Source organism: Triticum dicoccoides, chromosome 7B (assembly GCF_002162155.2).
Source record: "Triticum dicoccoides isolate Atlit2015 ecotype Zavitan chromosome 7B, WEW_v2.0, whole genome shotgun sequence".
Taxonomy (NCBI): domain Eukaryota; kingdom Viridiplantae; phylum Streptophyta; class Magnoliopsida; order Poales; family Poaceae; genus Triticum; species Triticum dicoccoides.
Window position 1 is genome coordinate 359428253 of NC_041393.1, and position 21083 is coordinate 359449335.

At 45.9% G+C, this 21083-nt stretch overlaps 1 protein-coding gene across 3 annotated transcripts in view; it reads right to left on the reverse strand.

The window, feature by feature from the left end:
- The window catches only part of LOC119337222 (pentatricopeptide repeat-containing protein At5g65560-like), a 33818-nt gene extending 23258 nt beyond the window's left edge, over positions 1 to 10560 (reverse strand). Inside the window, exons 1-4 of one of the 3 annotated variants that reach the window (XR_005163070.1) lie at positions 8259 to 10560; positions 7241 to 7454; positions 6857 to 7029; positions 6591 to 6782 (exon numbers count right to left, since the gene is read on the reverse strand). Coding sequence is in view for 1 of the 3 variants with exons in the window: in XM_037609343.1 (XP_037465240.1) it covers positions 8215 to 10434 (2220 nt within the window). In the remaining 2 variants the exon portion in view is untranslated. Of the gene's footprint in view, positions 1 to 6590; positions 6783 to 6856; positions 7030 to 7240; positions 7458 to 8214 lie in introns of those variants that run through there. The other 2 variants (XR_005163069.1, XM_037609343.1) reach the window with 2 other exon arrangements.
- Between the last annotated feature and the right edge of the window lie 10523 nt (positions 10561 to 21083).

The following is a 21083-nucleotide window of genomic DNA, read 5'->3' on the forward strand; positions in this document are numbered from 1 at the left end:
CGCGGCAAGACAACGGCCGCGGCAAGGCGCTTGCCGTGGCAGGCAACCACTCTGTACCCGCGCTCCAGCACATCCACCAACGTGTCGCCCTGGGGGCCTTTCCAGGCGCGCGTGGCGAGAGGTTGTGTAGCCAGCGGTGCGCGGTGGCATGCGATGCTGACAAGATTGCCATCGTGGCAAGCAGTGGCGTCCCTGACGGTCCTTTTTTGCACTGTTTGGGCGATGCAGACGGGCATTTAATGCCTTTGTTCCCTGCCGTCAGGGTTAGGTAGGATGCACTGTACGGGTAGCTGTACCAACCACCACTCTTTTTCCATTTTTACCCTTGTCTACGTTGCCACCTGTCGGTGACCCCTTGTGCGTATAAAAGGAGGCCATGCGCAACGTGCAGGGGGTTCGAAACCAGAAAACACTCACGCTCGGTCTCGCTAGCAATTTGTGTGTACTGTAGCACTCAGCGCACCCGAGCAAGAACTCAATACAATCAGACAAGCAGCAGTAGGAGTATTATCTCTCCGGAGAGCTCCGAAGCTGGGTAAACCGCTCGTGTGTTTCGCCTCGATCTGCTCTTCGTGCGATCTCCGCCCCCCGCCAAACCGAAAGGGGCCCGGTCCGCCGGCCCCATAGGTATTCGTGGATCAGCTTTCCCGACACCATGCTAAACCTTACTATTTGCAGAATAATGTCCCTGAGTATATGAACCTGTTAGCTTTCCTTAATTCATAAGAGAAGGTTATAGCGGTTACGCTGGCACTGCTCATGCCATCCTATCTTAAATGATTTTTTTTTATAGTTCAGTTATAGTGATTTCTCAAGTTAGGCATGGTCTGTTTCTTCAACATTGGGTGTGTGTTTGTTTTCGACTGTGCCTAAAAATTGGTGTTTATATCGCAATGAAGTTGATGCATAACAAAATTTTTGATTTTCTCTGATTTAATGGCACTGTCTCCTCCTTGTAGAAGATGGTTCTAGGTGGGCTAGTGAAACAACGACAATATGCCAAGAAGGCTAAGAACAGTTGGATAGCACAAGGAACAGATTCCTAATCAGGCAACAACCATCTTTGATACAGAGAATACATTATTTGTTGACCGGAAGTCCTTGAAGAAGGATGGATACAGCAGATGCAGAGAGCTACATGTTGTTTGTCAGGCATAATGGAAATGTCACAAGAAATGTTCAACCTTGTTATAAGCAGACATAAATGATTGTCTGGTTTTTGTTTTGGATTATTAGAAGTTTCAGCCCATGTCATGAGCCATGAGTAAGTTTGTAAAATTCTTTCTTATGAGGCCCGATATATTGTCATTCAGTATGCTGCTGCCACTTAGTAATGTAACCTCATAAGAGGTGGAGAGTATTCATTCTCAGGATGAGAGCAATAATTAGATTTTCCTTAAATGCTAAGGACTAGATGAATTGGCTTTCCATGGCCGAATGGTGGTATGACACCACCTACCATACATCCTTGAAAGTCACACCATTTGAAGCTCCGTATGTATATCATCCTCCTCAAATCGATGAACTGACACTAATCCAGAAGTATACTGCCTTGGAGCCCAAGCTGATATGCTTGACAAAGATGAGACAGAAGCTCAAGGATAACCTGTTGCATGCTCAAAAATCATACGAGACATTTTGCTGATCTGAAACGCACTGAAAGACACCTAGAGGTTGGAGACATGCTGTGCATTAAGGTACAGCCATACAAGCAGAATGCTTTTGGCCTAGGGGCTGTGGTCCTTACAAGGTGTTAGCAAAAGTGGGTGCTGTTTCTTACAAACTTCAACTCCCAGACACTGCTCAAATTCATCCAGTGTTTAATACTCCCTCCATTTCATAATGTAGTGCGCCCACGCTTTTCGAGATTCAACTTTGACCATAAACTAGACCAATAATACATAAATCATTTTACTGAAAAATTATACCTTTGAAAACTTCTTTTGAATACGAATTCAAAGGTATTTGTCATGCTCCCGCCGCACTCGCCCATGTCAGTTAAATTTATGGTCAAAGTTAAATCTCGAAAAGCGTGGGCGCACTACATTATGGAATGGAGGGAGTACTAGCCACCTCAAGAAACATATGGGTAAGTTTGCAGTTCCTCTGCCTCACGTTCCAATGCCAACAGAAGATGGGCTATTGAAAACAACCTTTTGCAGTGCTGGACAGGCACATTATTAGCGCAACAAAGTTCCTTTTGCGCAATGGTTGATTCACTGGGAGAACTTAGCACCTACTGATGCTACCTGGGAAGATGTCCCGTTTCTTCAGACGACGTATCCAGATTTTATGCCTTGAGGGCAACTCGTTTCTCAGGCAGGTGGTAATGTCAGGACCCAGACTGAACCCAGTATTGTCGATTCCAGAACGACACCTCTTCAGTTAACGGATGGACGAGATCAAACCATAAGAGTGGCAATGGATGGTCCACATACAAGAGAGTGCCGTTACATTACTTTCAGTTAACTCCATTTATCACTTTAACTGTTTATCTTCCTCAGTTAAACATGTAATTGAACCCGAAGCTATATATGCTGATTACTTGGAATGGAAGAAGTAAGAAAGGAGGAAACTAGTCTCATTAGTTACTGCAGCTAGGGTTCTACTCCTTCTCTTCATGCGAGCTCTCTCTCCGTTCGATCCCCAAATCAGAGACGAACACACCAAATTCCATGATCCTCGCATTTTAAACCTGACAGGTGCACCGTCATATTATTACCATGGCACATGTGTAAATTGCTTAACTTCGACCCGGATTGTCGGGGTCACATCCCACATCCCAGATTAACTTCCCAAAGAACAGTACCCCTCTCGATCCATCGATCTTAACTACCATGATCCTCGTCCGTCGACCCCGTTCCTCGACCCAGTGGATTCGGGTTTCTGGTAACTATGGGTTAGCCGCCACATGCATGTCCAAGGAAGTGGCCATGTAGAGGGCTACAGTAATGCTGATTGAGCTAGTTGTCCTCATGATAGAAGGTCAGCATATGGCTTTTGTGGCTATGTTGGAGGAGCAAAAAGCAGATTGTGGTCTCTCAATGTTGAAGCGGAATAAAGAGCAATGTGTGTGTGCTTGAGTGAGATGCTGGGTGAAATGCCTCCTGTTGGATTTGAGGCGGTCATTTCATCTGTTTGTGATAACAAGTTGGCCATTAATAATACAAACAATTCAGTTTGACATGACCGAACGAAGCATGTGTAAATAGATCAATCCTTCATCAACAGCATCTAGAAGGCACATTGAAGCCAAGCCATGTAACCTCTAGAGAACAAATAGCAGATTGGTTGACAAGGTGATTAGTTAGTGAAGAGTGTTTGTTGACATGTAACAAGATAGGGGCATTAGATAGCTATCGCCAATCTTAAGGGGTGCTGGGCTATATGTGTGTGTGGGTGTATGTGGGTTTTAGGCCCATAAGCCCATACTAGTGTATATATATTTGCACTCGTAGCAAGTTTGAGGGAGAAGATTCAAGAAATTTGCCCGCCAAAACTAAATAAACCAATAGGAGATCCAATAGAGAAATCATGGCTCATAAAAGGGAATCGTTTGCGCCCGGTCGACCGGCTGAGTATTCGGCCGGCCGCACCGCTCACGCGCACGACATAAACTTCTGCTCGTGGGTCCGCGCATCGAACGAAGCCGCTCGTCCACTCGTCGTCTTCTTCACTCGGTCTCTCGTCTTATCCATCCAATGCCCCGCATCCACTCCTCAGTTTTCTCATATCTCCGCCAGCCAGCCAGCCGTACTTCCAACACCAGCGTGCCCGGAGCACACAGCCCCCTGCCTCCACTCCGGCTAACCCGCAGCCGCTCCCCCTGAACCAGCTCCTTCAACCTTTTTCCTATCAGCCATGGTTGCACGCTTCAAGGCCGTCATGCTTTTGAGGATGGGAGGACAGGCAGCGCTATGCGGGGGGACGGCCGTCGCGTGCTGGAATCTGGTCGGTGTCGAGGCTGCAGCACCGACGGCTGGCCGGTGCTGCAGCCTGCAGCCACGGCCGCCGCACTCTGAAACATGTAACGCGCCGCCCTGTCAGCTCTAGACATGGTGCTGGAACCGCTGCGAGGAATGCTACAACCATAGCTTGGAGATGCTGGAACCGAAGACTCAAGGTGTTGCGACTGGGCGACCAGTGACGGGAGACGGTGGTATTTTTTGCTGGAATCATGGATTTCTTTTGCTGGAACCTTCCCCAATTTTTGCTACCACAGTCTATTTGGTTGGTTTGCTAGAACTAGCACCCTTTTTTTGCTACCATCTGTCTTTTGTTTTGCTGGAACTAACATCCTTTATTGCTAGTTTGCTACCATCATCTTGATTTTTGCTACAAGTAGCCAGCCGAATGCCACAACTGGTAGCTGTTTTTGCTACCATTGGCGACGGCCATGGTGTGATGGCAGCGGCGGCGCCATTTTTTAGCTGCAACCATCCAGCCTAGTGCTGGAACCGGCAAAATCTGTGCTACAACCCACGACAGCGGCAGCCCTGCGACGACTGCGGCCGTTTTTGCTGCAACCGCGACAGCGGCGGCTACCACCGGCGACGGCAGTGGACATTTTTTTGCTGCAACTGGCGACAAGGGTAGCTATCTCCGGCGACGGCGGCGGGCCGCTTTATTTTTTGCAGCAACCAGCGACTGCAGCAGCTACCACCACGACTGGCACGACGACGAGTTGTGCGGATATTTCTGAGTGCGGCGACGAGGGAAGACCAGCGGCGGCGCGAGCTGTGGATCTGGGCAGGAACTGGCGTCACGAGATAGATGAAGCAATCCGTGCGGGAGGATTTCCCCCTTTTTTCTGTGAGGGGCCCGCGAGATCGTGCACGTACGATTGGCACAATCGAACGATTGAGAGCCGACCGGCCGAAAGTTTCGGACGGCGGACCGGCGCCTATCACTGCCCCTAATAAAAGCATGCTACCACTTGGGTCATTGGATCTATATGCAAAATTGCAAATGAGTTTGCAAGCTCTAGCTATTGTATAAGAGAGTAGGTGTGATTTATTGGAAGAAAGACGTGGTACCAGCAAATCAGCGAGTAGGTGCAGCTTGAGGGCGGTTCAAACCTACTGAATCAAGATAAGCATGGGACTCCAGAGCAAATTTTTGGAGGAGCATGTAGCACATCAGACAAGAGTCGGGGTAGAGATACTGGGAGTTTTGACTCGTATCCTAATCCTAATAGCACGTACAGAGATGAACTACAAAAATTATAGACTAATCCTACTACTCACATGAGGATTCCAACTTCCTTCGGAAGCGGGGCGGTGTTTGTATAAAGTGAAATGGTCATTGTTTAAGCATTTGTTTTTTCAGCGGAAATTTTCACCACTTAACCAGGTTAATTTTCTATCGCACATTAGAACCTGGTATGTGGCATACTAATCGAAACCTAAAAAAATAGTAGCTACCTTGTTTTATACAACCACCAGCTTACTACTAGGATCACAAGGTTTTAGACAGTGGCTATCGCTCCATGACTAAATTTGACCCAAAAAAGTACTGCCACAAAACGCTGTCCTATATACCAGTATTTACTTTATAAAGCAATTATATTTATCATTCAAGATTTGAAAAACTAGAAAGGGTACTAAACAGAAACATGATGAGACATGTATAGTATGGACTCGAATAATTATAATTGTATAACCCTCAATGTATATTACAAATTATGCACTAAACAGCATTATTTAAGTATGGACATGAAATACTTGATGCTAAATTTATTCAACACAGCCACTGACATCAAGGCAAAACTAGGGAGCTGGCCACTAGGCACATCTCCTGTCTGGTCGGGTCCAGGTTCCGCTTCAGGTATCCACACCAGGCACGTCCAGCTGCTATGGCCCTCTCATTAGGCGGAGCCAGATCTGTTTTCTATTTTAGGGATTCTGGGAGTACCTCATAACCTTGCCAAGCAGTCCAAGATAGCACAATCATTTCAATTGCAACCCAGATGCAATCGGGCCCATGACGCACTCGGGGGATACTGACGATGCCATGTACCAAGGGTACACCAGCAGACCGGAAGTCAACCCATCAGGCCACGGTGTGGCCCAAGCCCTCTAAAAGGTTGGTGGCCTCATCAGGACGCATCCATCTACTTGGCGATCAAGACAAGCTATCCCGGGGATCTCAGAGGATCACCACCCAGGCATAACAGACCTTGAAGTTTGTAAACCCTAGGCCTTGTCCCTTGTATAAGCAAGGATACAATGGGGCTACTGACGATGCCATGTACCAGGGGTACCCGACAGATCAAAAGTCGACCCATCAGGCCACGGTGTGGCCCAGGCCCTCTAACGGGTTGGCGACCTCATCAAGACGCATCCATCTACTTGGCGATCAATAGAAGCTATCCCGGGGATCTCGGAGGGTCCCCACCCCGGCGTCGCCGACCTGGAACATTGTAACCCCTAGGCCTTGTCCCCTGTATAAGCAAGGCCTAGGACTAGATCATAGATTATCTAATCTGGATACACCTACGTGATCATAGCGATCTCTCCATTGTACACCACATCATAGCTCCCATACCAAGCTATCACCATCAATTCAATCAAGTAGGAATAGGGTTTTACCTCCACCGTGAGGGCCTGGACTGGACCTGGGTAACTGCCTCATGTGACTCCCTTTTGGCCTTCCGGTTACGCATGACACCCTATCGAGGTTACTGCCGGTATTATGAACCGGCATATATACAGAAGCTGACTCGGTGCATTAGCAATGAGTTGCATCCATAGAATCTTCCAGAATTTGACTATCCTATTTACCTGCGGAATGGAAATTATAAATAATTAGATTGTAAGTGCAAAATTGGTGAAAGCAATAAGCAAATGCAGCTTACCATTCAAGTATTCTTCGAGGAGCAGTCTGGAACATACTTAGATAATTGTCAATATTCATGCTCTTTACCATTAGAAACTAGTAATTTCACCAAGTTACAGCAATCAACTGAACAAACAATTCAACTTCGGTGTTGTATATATCTCTTCAAGCAGGTAATTGATATCCCTGATCCTGACAAATAAAAAGAGAAACACATCCTTCAGTGCACAAGACACAAACGTTGCACAGGGCACGGTAATAAAACTGTGTGCATTTAATATAACTCAACAACGAAGGAAGTTGTCTCAAAAGTGATGGAGCAAAATGTGCATCATAAAAGGTAAAGAGGAAGCAATAGTTGGCAACTAAACACAACATAAACAGAAGATAATTTGAAAAATACCTTCTTTCTTCCTGTGACGACAACTGCCTTGCCATCTGCAAAATAGAATGCACCCGCTCACGTTGCTCTCCGAGTTGGTTGAGAAGTTCCCAATACCATTGAGAATCTGTTGCATGCCTGACACATACAAGTCTAGCCATTGGCTGAGAGCTATTCTATGTAGAGTTTGTGTGGTATTCTGAAAGGGTGTGCTTCCTCCAAGGGATGAAACAGCCTGCTGAAAGAGCAAGTGGCTATCACAGGAAAGATGCAAAATGCATTTCTTACTTACTGTTGCAATACAACGACAACGACTGAACCACTACTTTGATAGAAAATGTACATCAAGGGGGGTTACAGAAAATAAGTACCAGATGGTAACAATAGTCAGCCAATACTGGAATGCGAAAAGGTTGGCAAGGGGCAGTAAAATAGGGCACAACAAAGTCTGCCATAAATCTGTGAATGACTAATAAGCCTAATAATACTAATATGGGCTGTATCACAGAGTGCTTAATCATTGGCATTAAATATATTAGATCCAAATCTGTTTAACTACACAATACTATATTAAAAAAAATTAAGCAAACGGGTTAAAGCCCAGTTTCCATTAGAGAACACAATGCGTGATTTAGCTTTCCATTCTGTTTTTACATCAAGCTTTCCTTCATATTAGTAAGTTAGTGAATTCTTGGTCACTGATGAAAGACTTTTCATAGTTTATACTGTTACATAATATCATATGAGTTGTAATCTACCAGTGTTACTAAACTGAATTATGAACATATTCCACTAGACATCTTCCTACAATCTATCAAATAAAATGACTGAGATCTTCCATACGATTCTATACATTGCTGAAAGCCTGAAATCGTGGAAAGGAAACCAATAACGGGCAGAAGATATGCTGGAATGGAACTGATGAGACATGAAAATGCATATGCCTCGGCAATGGACCATCAAAACACGGCAGTTTATTGGTTTGTCTAATAATTTTATTGAGCAACTTCATGTGCATCATTTGCAATTGATACTTTACCTGTAAGCTTGGCATACAATGCGTCACCAGGACGATAATCTTGCTCCTCCATCACTGAGAGCAGAATCAAACACTCGGCAGCATTGCCCTTCCGCAATAGACCATCAATCAGAATCTTCCAAACAATCTCATCATAGTTGTATTCCTCCAATAACATGTGACCCAAAACCTTTTTAGCAGTCTTAATACTTCCCTCCTCACAAAGAGAACAAATAATATGCCTATACGATTCTATACGTGGTAAATAACCACTTTTGACCATTGAATCAAGAAATGTCAAAGCTTCTGTTGGCATTTTTAGTCTGCAACAACACCCTATAATTGAAGTATATACATCCTCACCAGGGGTCAAGTTAGCACTCTGCATCTCACCGAGCAAAATTTTGGTTTCCTCCAATCTATCAACTCGGCATAAAGACCTAAGAAAACAATTGTAAATTTCAATGTCTGAAAGCAACTGAAGCTTAACCACCTCCTCCAGAAGCTCCTGGAGATATTCCATTTCTGCTATTTTCCATATATCAACAGAGCTGGCAAGGATATTATTAGAGGATTTTTTCTTTACCAATAATCTAAGCAGGGCCGTGTAGGACTCCTCATTTGGCTTGCATCTACTAGCAACCATGTGCTTGAAAACTGAAAATGCTTGACTGGCTAGTCCTAAATTTGCATACCCACTAATCAAAGTGTTATATGTCACTAAATTAGGGGAAATGCCCTGATCAACCATTTCAACCATCATATGTTCAGCATCTTCCATCCTTCCCTCATGACAGTAGGAGCGAACAAATATTGTGTACGTGAAAACATCAGGATTAATTCCTGCCGCAATCATCTTATTAAGTATCTTCTTTGAACCTTCAGATCCTAGCTCCCTAACAAGCTCATCAATTAGAATGGTATACGTGACAGTATTGGGTTGTACTCCTTTCACCATCATATCATCCAACACCAACATCGCTTGTGACAACTCCTTTTGCCTGCATAATCCATCAATTAGTGAACTGTATGTGTGAGCGTCTAGCACAAACCCCTGTGAAACCAATTTCTGCATTAACTTGTCAGCAGCATCAACCTTTCCTGCCTTGCACAGTCCATCAATCAAGCTGCTGTAGACAATCTCATTCACTCTGTATCCTTTCTGTATAAGAGACCCAAGAAACAACTGAGCTTCCCCAACCCTTCCACGTTTGCACAGAGCATCAATCAACATCGAGCAAGTCCACTCACTAGGAACCAGCCCAGTGGCCTCCATCGATTGGAGCATCCTAAAAGCACATTCCAACTGCCCATCATTGCACTGCCCCTGAATTAAGGCCGTGTATGTCACCACATTTGGAGCCAAACCAGCCTCAACCATCCGGCTGAACATCACCATGGCTCTGTCCACCTTGCCAGATTTGCAGAACCCACATATCAGCTCAGTATACGTTCGCACGTTCGCTGAGCACCCCTTAAGATCCATCCTCTCATAAACCTTAACCGCGAGCTCCAGATCCCCAGCATTGCAGTAGCCATCAATCAGAGCATTGTAGACGACCACATTTGGCTCAAAACCCTCAGCCATTGCCTCCGTGAGAATAACCTCTGCCTCACCAGTTCGCCCCGCCCCACACAGTCCATGCACCATCGTGGCATACACATGTGTGTCAGGGGCGCACCCGTCTGCCCGCATCCCAGCAAACACTGCCACAGCCTCACGCACCATACCGGCGCCACACAGCCCATGGAGCAACGCAGTGTACGTGAACACAGTGCGTGCACATCCTCGGAGCGGCATTAGCACGAACACCCGGCAGGCGTGCGAAAGCAGCCCGGCCCGACAATATCCGAGAACAAATGAGGTATACGCATGAGAGTCCGGCGCAAGACCAGCGCGGAGTAGGGAGGCAAGATGCCGCTTGGCAGCAGGGAGGTCGCCGGCGAGGCAGTAGGCATTGATAAGGGTGGTGTACGTGTGAAGGTTGCGCGCGGGCATGCGGGATGCGAAGGACTCCATGTCCGGGAGCATGCGGTGGCGGGCGAGCGCCATGAGGAGGGTATTGAGGCAGCGGAGCGGGGGGAGTGGGGTGTAGGGGGTGAGGAGGAGGTGGGAGAGGCGGCGGAGGTCTGCAGTTGAGGACGCGGCAGCGGAGATGGCGGCGAGGAGGCGGGAGGTGGGAACGGGTAGGGGCATGGCGCGGAGGGCTATTGTGTGGTGGGTTATGAAGGTGGGCGGCGCCGCCGCCGGAGGCGGATGGTGATGGAGGTGGGAGGAGGGAGATGGGATCCTGGGCCTTTACTGAGGTGCCTTGTTTGGGCTGCTGCGATTGATTATCAGATTTAGTCTTCCGAAAACAAGAAGTGTCAAACAAACTCCCCTAAAAAAAACAGCTTTTTAGACTAGCAGATCCAACATATCCTGTCCAACAAAATTCGTTTACGAAATTCATTTACAGGACACTTGTAAAATAAATTACGATACTGCAAGGTCTCCGACATGAAATAGATCATGTAACTCATCCCACAATATAGGATCTGTTCCGCGTATGAGACTTCGCGGTACCGCAATTTTACGAAGCTTCGTAAATTCTAGATTTTCAACCGTATAAATCTAATAGAATCATAATATAAATTAAACATGAATATAAATGGTCCGAAATGCAATTCACAATACAATAATCATTTTTCATTAGAACAAATGTTCACATTCGAATAATCATTACAACAAAAAATTGTTCAAATCACACTCAAATACATATGAAGTTTATTTATTAAATAAAAATGGGAATTTATCTCCCATAGAAGTGCCACAGATGCTCAACGAGATCATCACGGAGCTAGTAGTGTGAAGCATTGTTCTCAATCTTTAGGTAGGAGTCAAGAAATGCAGTAATCTCATACGCGTCCGTGTCAGGCTTCACACGGCTAGCAACATTGCCATAATAAAACTCTAAGTTCAAATCCCTCTCATCCTCGATGATCATGTCGTGTAAAATTACACATGCGGTCATGATGTTTCTAGGGATTTCTTATCCCAGAAGCGAGAGGTACGTCGAACAATGGCAAGCCGAACTTGCAACACACCAAATGCCCTCTCAATATTCTTTCGGCAAGCTTCTTGTGCTTCGGCAAAAAAAATTGTGCTTCTTGGTTTTGGGGTCGCTAATGGTCTTCACAAATGTTGACCATGGAGGAAAAATACCGTCGGCAAGATAGTACCCCATGGTATAGCCATGGCCATTTACGGTATAGTTGCAAGCCGGTGCTTTTTCACTAGCTAGCTGAGCAAAGAGACGAGATCGCTGTAAGACATTGATATCATTGAGAGACCCTGGCAAACCAAAAAAAGCAATGCCAAATCCATAAATCACGTGAAGCTACGGCTTCAAGCAATGGTGAGTTTACGTTTGTGGCTGGTGGTTGATAACCCACAAGTATATGGGATCGCAACAGTTTTCGAGGTTAGAGTATTCAATCCAAATTTATAGATTCGACACAAGGGGAGCCAACGAATATTTGCAAGTATTAGCAGTTGAGTTGTTAATTCAACCACACCTGAAGATTAATTATCTGTAGCAAAGTGATCACTAGCAAAGTAGTATGATAGTTTTGGTAATAGTGCTGACGGTAATAGTAACGATAGCAGTGATAGCAATGATTTTGTAGCAAGTGTAACAGTAACAGCAGCATTAGTAACTTAGCAAAAGCAATATGTGAAAAATTTGTAGGCATTGAATCGGTGAATTCGTTGGATGATATTCACCATGTAACAGTCATAACCTAGGGCGATACGGCACTAGCTCCATGTGACGCTCCCGATTCAATCGTACACTAATCATGCACGCAAACATGTATGATCAAGATCAGGGACTCACGGGAAGATACCACAACACAACTCTAAAAACATAAATAAGTCATACAAGCATCATAATACAAGCCAGGGGCCTCGAGGGCTCGAATACAAGTGCTCGAACATAAACGAGTCAGCGGAAGCAACAATATCTGAGTACAGACATAAGTTAAACAAGTTTGCCTTAAGAAGTCTAGCACAAAAGTAGCAACGATCGAAAAGGCGAGGCCTCCTGCCTGGGACCTCCTAACTACTCCTCGAAGCCAAACTCCATGTAGGATCATCCTCGGGATCATCTGGCTCCTGGGCTCCAGCATCTGGTTGCGACTTCCGGGAAGAAGAGGAAAAGGGGGGGGGGGAAGAGGGAGCAAAGCAACCGTGAGTACTCATCCAAAGTACTCGCAAGCAAGGATCTACACTACATATGCAAGGGTATATGTGTAAAGAGGCAATATCGGTGGACTGAACTGCAGAATGCCAGAATAAAAGGGGGATAGCTAGTCCTATCGAAGACTACACTTCTGGCAGCCTCCGTCTTGCAGCATGTAGAAGAGAGTAGATTGAAGTCCTCCAAGTAGCATCGCATAGCATAATCCTACCCGACAATCCTCCACTCGTTGCCCTGTGGGAAAGCGATCATCGGGTTGTCTCTGGAACTTGTCTGGGTGTGTTTTATTAAGTATCCAGTTCTAGTTGTCATAAGGTCAAGGTACAACTTCGGGTCGTCCTTTTACCGAGGGACACGGCTATTTGAATAGATAAACTTCCCTGCAGGGGTGCACCACATAACCCAACACGCCGGACACACTTTCCTGGGTCATGCCCGACCTCAGAAGATCAACACGTCGCAGCCCCACCTAGGCACAACAGAGAGGTCAGCACGCCGGTCTAACTCCTATGACGCAGGGGTCTGGGCCCATCGCCCATTGCACACCTGCACGTTGCGAGGGCGGCCGGAAGCAGACCTAGCCCCCTTAATACAAGAGCAGGCTTATGGTCCAATCCGGCGCGCGCCGTTCATTCGCTGACATCACGAAGGCTTCGGCTGATACCACGACGCCGAGTGCCCATAATTGTTCCCGCGTAGTTGGTTAGTGCGTATAGGCCAGTGGCCAGACTCAGATCAAATATCAAGATCTCGTTAGGCATGTTATTATGAAGTAACCGCGAACGCCGACCAGGGCCAGGCCCACCTCTCGCCTAGGTGGTCTCAACCTGCCCTGTCGCTCCGCCTCAAAGTAATAGTCGGGGGCCGTCGGGAACCCAGGCCCACCTCTACCGGGATGGAGCCACCTATCCTTCCAGCCCCCACATCGGAATCACTTGCGGGTACTCAACGAGCTGACCCGACTTTAGTCACCATATGTTTAGTATATGTATGTATAGTATATACTCGTGATCACCTCTCGAGTGATCACGGCCCAATAGTATAGCATGGAAGACTGACAAGAATGTAGGGCCACTAATGGTAAACTAGCATCATATACTAAGCATTTAGGATTGCAGGTAAGGTATCAACAGGTGTAGCAACAATGACAGGCTATGCAACAGAATAGGATTAATCGAAACAGTAACATGCTACACTACTCTAATGCAAGCAGTAGAGAGAAGAATAGGCGATATCTGGTGATCAAGGGGGGCTTGCCTGGTTGCTCTGGCAAGGAGGGGTTGACGGTGACGTAGTCGTACTCAGTGGCATCAGCGCCGATCTCGGGGTCTACCGGAGAAGAAGAGGGGGGAGAAACAGTAAATACGGAGCAGACAAAGCAGCACAAAATATAACAAGGCAATACGCGGTGCCAGGGGTGATCTAACGCAGGGGTAGGTGATACCGGCGAAGGGGAAAAACATCCGAGAAAGTATCCCCAGTGTTTCGCGTTTTCGGACAGACGGATCGAAGGGGGATTGTCGCATGTTCGCTATGTTAGGGACGTGTGGCAGATGAACGGACTGCGTATCCGGATTCATCTCGTTGTTCTGAGCAACTTTCATGTACAAAACATTTTCATCTGACTTATAGATCAATTTATATTAATTTTCAAAGTTTTTTTAAACATTACATTTCTTCTTTCTATTTCCTTTAGTTACTAAATAGGCAGAATCCTTTTTACACCTACTAGGGGGCTAGCCATGTGTATGATAGTGGGGCCAGGGTTGGTCCAGTCAGCAGGGTCACATTGACTGGTCAACTATATCAAGGGGACCCACATGTAAGTGTCACATGTGCTAATAAAAGTAGGTGGACTAAATTAAACTAGAGGGGCCACACGTCATCTACACATTTGACTAATTAAACAAATAAACTAACCTAATCTCTACTACCTAAAGGGACGACCCCATACACACATACGCACACAACCTCCATGGATGGCTAGCAGTAGCAGCTTGCGGCAACACGCAACATTAGCAACGGCAACTACACTGGTAGCAGGGGAGTAGCAGGGCACAGCGGCCAGGAGCAAAACAGCAGCAACTGTTGGCTGCAGCGACGCAGTAAAGCAGCAGCGACAGTAGAGTAGCAGCGGCACCAACAGGGAGAGGAGCGCAACAGCAACGGCAATACAATACGCAGTAGGCAGAGCAGCACGGATCAACAGTGAACAGCAGCGGCCGCGGACGCTGGGCGAGCAGAGAGTGGGCGGTGCGAGCGAGCGCACGGGCAGGGGGATGCGGGCGTGGCGGCTAGAGGCTCGCGGTGTGGCCAGAGGGCTTGAGGACGCGCACGGCATGACGACGAGCTTCGGTCGCGACGAAAACGGCGGCTACGGGCAGGAATTCGAGTACTAGGGAGAGGGCTTTCGAGCGGGTTCTGACCGAGGATCACAAGAAAGGCTCGGCGAGGGACGGGAGCAGCAGAGGGTGCCGGAATCAACGGCGGCGCTGCGGTGGCCGGAGATGGAAGAAGGCCTCGATCCACTTGACTTGGCGCGTTCCAGCTCGATCCTTGGACGTAGTCAAAGCAGTGGATGGTGATGAATCGTGGGGACAAATTCTCAGGTGCACGAGAGCTCGGTGAGCGCCAGAACGACGAAGGCCATGGCGGTGCTGGTTTGGCCTAGCGGGGGCGGGGAGGTCGATGGCGGCGCAAGGAAGGGAGGGGAATGGAGCTAGGGTTCGGGAGGCGTCGGATGACGACTTTATAGGCGGGGACAGGGGGTGGATGGCCGCCATGCATGGCCATCGCCGGCGGATGGCCGCCACGGCACTCCTGCCTCGTGTAGCGAGAGGTGGGAGGCAAGAGGGGTTGGCCTGGGCCGTTTTCATAGATGGGCCAAAGGGTCCAGTAGATTAGGTTTCTATTCTTTTTTACTAGTATTTTCCCATTTACTTTTCTGTTTATTTATTTAGCTACTGTTTTGTACTTTCCTTTTGCATCAAACTACGTTTATAAAATGTAAAACCTTTCCATATAATTACTAGGCAATATTTTGCACTGCCACAAAAAGTTGTTCAAAATAATTCATGAAGTTTGAGATTATATTTAAATGAAAAAAAGTGTTGTTAGTCCACTGTTTTAATATCCAGGAGCATTTTTATATTTTGAAAAATGTTAATTCTTTCATGAAAAATTGTTAGTGAATATTTGCATCCCACCGAACATTTTTGTTTTACCGTTTGAAGGAATAATAATTAGACTTTATCTTAAATTTGAATTTGAATTGGTTTTGAAACAAGCGAGTTTGTCAACAGTAATCGTGGTGACGTGGCAATATTAGTAGAGGTTTACTGTAGCTTAATTATCTGGGTGTCACACTCCAGTTCATAAAGATAATGTAGGCATGTATTCCGTAAATAGTCATGCGTGCTTATGGAAAGAACGTGCATGGCAACTTTTGTCCTACCCTCCCGTGGCAGCGGCTGTAGGGAAACGTTGCATGGAAAACAAAAAAAATTACACACACGCAATGATCTATCCATGGAGATGCATAACAACGAGAAGGGAGAGTGTATCTACGTACCCTTGTAGACCGTAAGCGGAAGCATTTAGTCAACGCGGTTGATGTAGTCGTACACCTTCGTGATTTGCCCGATCAAGTACGTAGGACACCTCTGTGTTCTTCACACTTTCAGCTCGGTGTCGTCCTCGCCATCTTGATCTAGCAACCGTGACGAGGTAGTAGATTAGTTCCATCAGCATAATGGCGTGGTGACAATGGTGGTGAAGCAACCCCGCAAGGCTTCGCCTAAGCATTGCGACGATCTAGAGCGGAGGAGTAAACAAGAGGCAGGGGTGCCGACACACGGCGTGGAATAAGTTGTCTATTGTGTGGCACCCCTCCCCCCCCCCACATATATATATATATATATGTGGGGGGGCAGGGGAGGAGGCAACCCCTAGGGCACCCCAATAGGTGTGACGGCAGCCCTAGGGCTCCTCCCTTTGGTGTGCCCCCCTTTCCAAATAATGGCACAAGGGGAAGGAAAGGGGGAAGGCGCCCCCTTCTTTCCTTCCTCCTTGCTCCGGGATATGGTAAGAGGGCACTAGTACGCGTCGGTGCTATACAAACGGTTTTAAACCCCTTTCCGCGAAGGCATTTGAAACCGTCGCCAAGTGAGTGTGGGCGATAGGGGGCCCTTCCCACACGATCCAGAAACCGTCGAGGATATGGAGCCATGATCCAGAGGCCTTGCAAAACGTAATCGTGTGTGATGCAGCACACACTAAATTCTTTTGCACGTGTAGGATCGGTGATTAAACGTTTCTAATGACGCAGTGAAACCAAACATTGTGTCGTAATGAACTATTTGGGAAACAGTATGCAAGGTACACGGGCCAACATATGAACTGTGTGCGATATGTGCCCTATCACACACAAGTTTTCTGCGGAACCTGTCTGCCATGGAAGACTCCATCGCACACGTTCTCCCAACATTTACCGTCTGCAATAAGGTTCAATGACAAACGGTTCAGGAGCCCCTTCGCACACATACAAGTGTTGCAGACCATTTGTGATTTGCTGTGTGTCACCGACGGTTGCGGCGAGAGTGACGTGTGCTTTTCGTTTGGGATCCACGCGTTTCCTGAAAGAATTACGACTGGGATTGTATTTTACATTCGGCACGGTTTACTCCGAGTTCCCGTGTGCGATAACTTGATATCACAAACGGTACTGGAGAGCCTACGCACACGTAGTAGCGCTACAAATCGTTTGCGATCTGTTGTGTATCACCGACGGTTCCGCTATGATTGACGTATGCTTTTCGATGTGGATCGCACACACTCATTTAGTTGAATCGTGTGCGGAAAAATTGCCAGGTTAAAACAAAAATATCCCATTTTGAATCGGCATGCAAAAAGCAAATTCGCCACAATATTCAATTGGACAAATAAACAAAAATATTCCATTTTGAATCAGCACGTATATAGCAAGTTGACCGCAATATTCAATTGAATAAATAAATAAGAATATCCCATTTTGAATCGGCACGCAAAAAACAAATTCGCCACAATATTCAATTGAACAAATAGTATCCACAGAAAGAACATTCATCAGATTTCGCAACAATTACAATTGAACATATAGTAGCTAAATTTCAATGATTTGTCCACACATATATGCATTACATAATTGATCATAGTGTATAAAATACAAAGACCTCATCAGATGGCGTATATGTTTAGCGATAACTCTTACTCAATGTTTCAGGAGAATGCATGCTGAAATCTTCATTATCACCAGTGGGATTGATGTAGTGATTCAGGAAGAAGTCGCTGATAAATCTCCGAACCATCAGCAATTCACCAGCCAGGAGCGGTTTAGGCATCCTCGGTTCTAAGATGAGTTGCAGTATTTTTAAGATCAGAATGTGCCATATGAGTGGAGTATAAGGCATTAATTAAGATAGACTTACTGGTACTAATTCACAAGGATCATCACAACTATCAGCAGATTTGCAGATGGAGATCATGTGTCTGCAAACATAGTATCCACAAAGGTTGGTCCCTGCTTCTTGCTGAGGACACTGAAATTTTTTGTACAGAATTAGTCATATTTGTCCTGTTAGGAACAACCTAACCGGTTTTAGATGTATTATTTTTTCTTTGGACAAAATAGAAAGAGATTTAATTAGAAGCTTGAACATTTGACTAGCGTAAGAAAAGGTATTTGCAGACTATTGGATAAATTTTCCAAAAATAACGGATTTCGGTATGTTACCGGAGAAACGATCTCGTGCTGCAGAGGTAGTTACCTCTTAAACATGTTCCCTGGTTTAGTTTTCCACAATGCGAGCACACTGCAAATGAAGATGAATTTTAACAACATCAATTATCGAACCAGATATGAATGCGAATTAATTTCAACACCATAGAATTCAATACCTATCCATTAATTGCTGAAGATGCGTCAGATCCTGAACGTTTGTTGACTCTTTGAGAGAATCGATGTAGTAAACTGTCTTCTTGTTTGGAACAATGAATATCAATATCCAGTGAAGGCTACATATTAAGAAAGCCATGAACTTACGAATTATGTCGAAATCTGAAAGACAATCAGTGTATGCGTGTGAAAGCACAAGTGCTTCCTGGGTGATTTTGGTAATTTATGTCAACATATCTTTTGTTGGACTAATACTTTTACCTAGTATGTTTCAGATAAGTTCAACAATGGAGTGGCATGGACTAGAGGATGTGAAACCCCTTCAACATGCTAAGGACAAAGGATTGGCTCAAGCTCCAAGCACAAGACTCTACATTTTCTATTTTAGTGATCCAAGATCACATTGAGTCTATAGGAAAAGCCAATACTATCAAGAGGGAATGAGGTGTTGCTTAATGGCTTGCTTGCTCAAAGTGCTTAGTGATATGCTCCAAAGCCCTCAACTACATTCTCACATCCACATATGACCCAAACCAAAAGTCCAACTCGGTCCTACTGATTCTTTCTATCCGGCGCCACCGAGTTCAGATGTCATAGCCACTGCCACAAACCCTAATCAAATCGGTCTCACTGATAGGGATCTCGGTCTGAGATGGGATTGTAATCTTTCTGTACGTATCCATTACCAAAATCGGTCACACCGAGTTTGTGTTATCTGTCCTACCGAGATTACAATGCAAACTCTCTGTTCCTCTTCGTAACGTTTCGGTCTCACCGAGATGAGCAAATCGGTCCCACCGAGTTTGCCTGACCAACTCTCTGGTTAGCTCATTACCAAAATCGGTCCCACCGAGTTTGAGTAATCGGTCTCACCGAGATTACGTTATGCCCTAACCCTAACCATATCGGTCCCACCGAAAATCCTAACGGTCACATTATTTGCTAAATCGGTCCGACCGAGTTTGACGATTCGGTCCCACCGAGATTGGTAAGTTTGTGTAACGGTTAGATTTTGTGTGGAGGCTATATATACCCCTCCACCCACTCTTCATTCATGGAGAGAGCCATCAGAACGTGCCGACACTTCCAGCATTCATTTTCTGAGAGAGAACCACCTACTCATGTGTTGAGACCAAGATATTCCATTCCTACCATATGAATCTTGATCTCTAGCCTTGCCAAGTTGCTTTCCATTCAAATCTTCTTTCCACCAAATCCAAATCCTGTGAGAGAGAGTTGAGTGTTGGGGAGACTATCGTTTGAAGCACAAGAGCAAGGAGTTCATCATAAACACACCATTTGTTACTTCTTGGAGAGTGGTGTCTCCTAGATTGGCTAGGTGTCACTTGGGAGCCTCCTACAAGATTGTGGAGTTGAACCAAGGAGTTTGTAAGGGCAAGGAGATCGCCTACTTCGTGAAGATCTACCCTAGTGAGACAAGTCCTTCGTGGGCGACGGCCATGGTGGGATAGACAAGGTTGCTTCTTCGTGGACCCTTCATGGGTGGAGCCCTCCATGGACTCACGCAGCCGTTACCCTTCGTGGGTTGAAGTCTCCATCAACGTGGATGTACGATAGCACCACCTATCGGAACCACCACAAAAACATCCGTATTTCCAATTGCGTTTGCGTACTCCAATCCCATCCCTTTACATTCTTGCAAGTTGTATGCTTTACTTTCCGCTGCTCATATACTCTTTGCATGCTTGCTTGTTATGTATTGTGATTGTTAAACTTGTGCCAAAACTCCACTTCAACTTAAAGAGATTAAAAACTGTAACTTTTTCACTTAGTGTCTAATCCCCCCCCTCTAGACACCTCTTCTCGTTCCTTTCAATTGGTATCAGAGCTTTGGTCTCCATTGCTTTGGTTTAAACACCATTGGAGGAAGATGGATGAGTCTACTTTGGGGAGTCTTAGACATAGAGTGCCTATACTTGATGGGGAGTACTTTCATGAGTGGAAAAATGAGATGCTTGTGATTTTCAATAAATATCATTTGAACAAGTACATTGCTAGCCCTTGTGCACCTCATGTTGATCCCATGCATCCTACCGTTGATGAGTCAATTGACATGATTCGCAATCTTAGAACTATTAATCTTATCACTAGAGGCTTGCCTAGAAACTTGATTGGATGTTTGCCTACTCTTGAGTGTGCCTACACTATATGGAAATTTCTTGAGGAACGTTTTCCAAATTATTCCTTGAAAAATCTAGATGAAATTCTCCATAAGTTTATTGCCTTGAGTAAGATGAATTCCAATGATCCTATGTTTGGTGATTGTCTATTTGAGCTTACAAACCTTATGTGTGCCAAAGGAGATGTTGGAATTATTACAGTCCGTTTGGATGTATATATTGAGCCCCAGAATTAGGATTTGGTATTGGGCAGCCCGAATATCGCTGTTTGGATGGTCATGGCATTCGGGCGTGGCATTCGAGCTGAATATCTCTCAGCCAGCAATAACACTCGCGCGACCCAATCCTCAATTCAGAGTCGAACCCCTCCGTTTTCCTCTGTATTCGCTCGCCTCGTGTAACCCTTCGCTAGCAGGAGTAAACAGAAGCAGATCCTCGACGGCGGCATCTCTCCTATCGACGGCGGCGCGAAGTGAATCCCAGGCCGACAGCTTCTCCGCCAAATTGAGGCCAAGGGCAATGTCTTGGATGG